We start from the raw sequence: 1,178 nt of genomic DNA, 5'->3' as shown, positions 1-1,178 counted from the left end.
AACGATGCATATATCTATTCACTTTTTGTTGTGTTTAATTATCTGTATATTAAATATTTTCAACATCAGTTATACTTGATTTCTATTTGTACACAAATTTCTTCCATACCTGTAATGAATAACGTTGTACTCTTAAGCCCTGACCCCTAAGCCTTGTGTTGTTCTTCTTGATAGCATGTGCAATGGCCTCTGGAGTCTGAAAAAATAAAGGTTATATTTATCACCATATACAATACTATATTTGTTACTATGATTAGTACTATCATTAAAGGGGAACTAGGTAAGAGGAAAGAAAATGGAGATGTAAAGATAGAGGGGGAAATGCAAAGCTACAAAAACAACACAATTATGCAGAAGAGATGAGAATAATAACAATAATAAAGCAGAAAAAAGACTAAGTATGGGTATTGATACTTACCTCAAAGTTAACATAGGCAATTGCTCTCTCAGTGTCAGAGTTGCTTTCACGAAATATTCGCACACTTTCAACCTCACCACACTCCTGGAATATCTTCTCGAGCTCTTCTTCATTGGTGTCTTTCAGAAGAGAAAAGAACACATATAAAAATGGTGAAAGTGATATACAGAATAATTTTCATAAAACAAATATCAAAGGACCTTGACTGATGCTTCTGATATATTACTTTTAATAGAGAGTGAGAAAAAAAATCATAGTTTTAATAATAGTACAGAATTAATTTGCATAAATCACTGCTTATAATTCAGATCTAGAATGAAGTGATGTGATAATACAATAGATAAATATATATACTGAAAAGATTTTTAAACTACTCACCAACTGGAACATTTCCCACAAATACCGAGGCTTTGCCACTGACACTTCGATTTCCACAAGCACTAAAAACTACAATACTGAATCCCCGAAATATCTTATTGTTGGCATCTAATGCTGCTGTTGCTGATTCTGCACTCTTAAACTTCACATAGGAACACTGGGAAGCTTGCTGGAACTGCAAACTCTTTCTGTTGGAGATTATTTGATGCATAATATATGATGCATTTACATTTGTGAATATGTACAAATATGAATGAAAATAAAGAGTTAAGGTTAACATATGCTGGAAGACATCATACACAGCTCACCAGTCTAGCATGCAAAATAAATGCAGCAACACTCAAAAGATACAGAGGGTATGATGTCTGTCTTAGGTTACTAG

At 33.0% G+C, this 1,178-nt stretch overlaps 1 protein-coding gene across 1 annotated transcript in view; it reads right to left on the bottom strand.

Moving 5' to 3' along the window:
• LOC119590629 (RNA-binding protein 34-like) overlaps positions 1-1,178 on the bottom strand; it is a gene marked incomplete at its 5' end in the record, with an annotated part of 8,781 nt that overhangs the window by 1,332 nt on the left and 6,271 nt on the right. The window contains 3 exon segments of the mRNA XM_037939308.1: positions 110-196; positions 419-537; positions 797-984. Of these exon segments, the coding sequence (XP_037795236.1) occupies positions 110-196; positions 419-537; positions 797-984 (394 nt within the window).

Source organism: Penaeus monodon, chromosome 27 (assembly GCF_015228065.2).
Source record: "Penaeus monodon isolate SGIC_2016 chromosome 27, NSTDA_Pmon_1, whole genome shotgun sequence".
Lineage (NCBI taxonomy): Eukaryota > Metazoa > Arthropoda > Malacostraca > Decapoda > Penaeidae > Penaeus > Penaeus monodon.
Note: the sequence above shows the minus strand (reverse complement) of the source record. Positions and strands in the feature narration are given on the sequence as shown.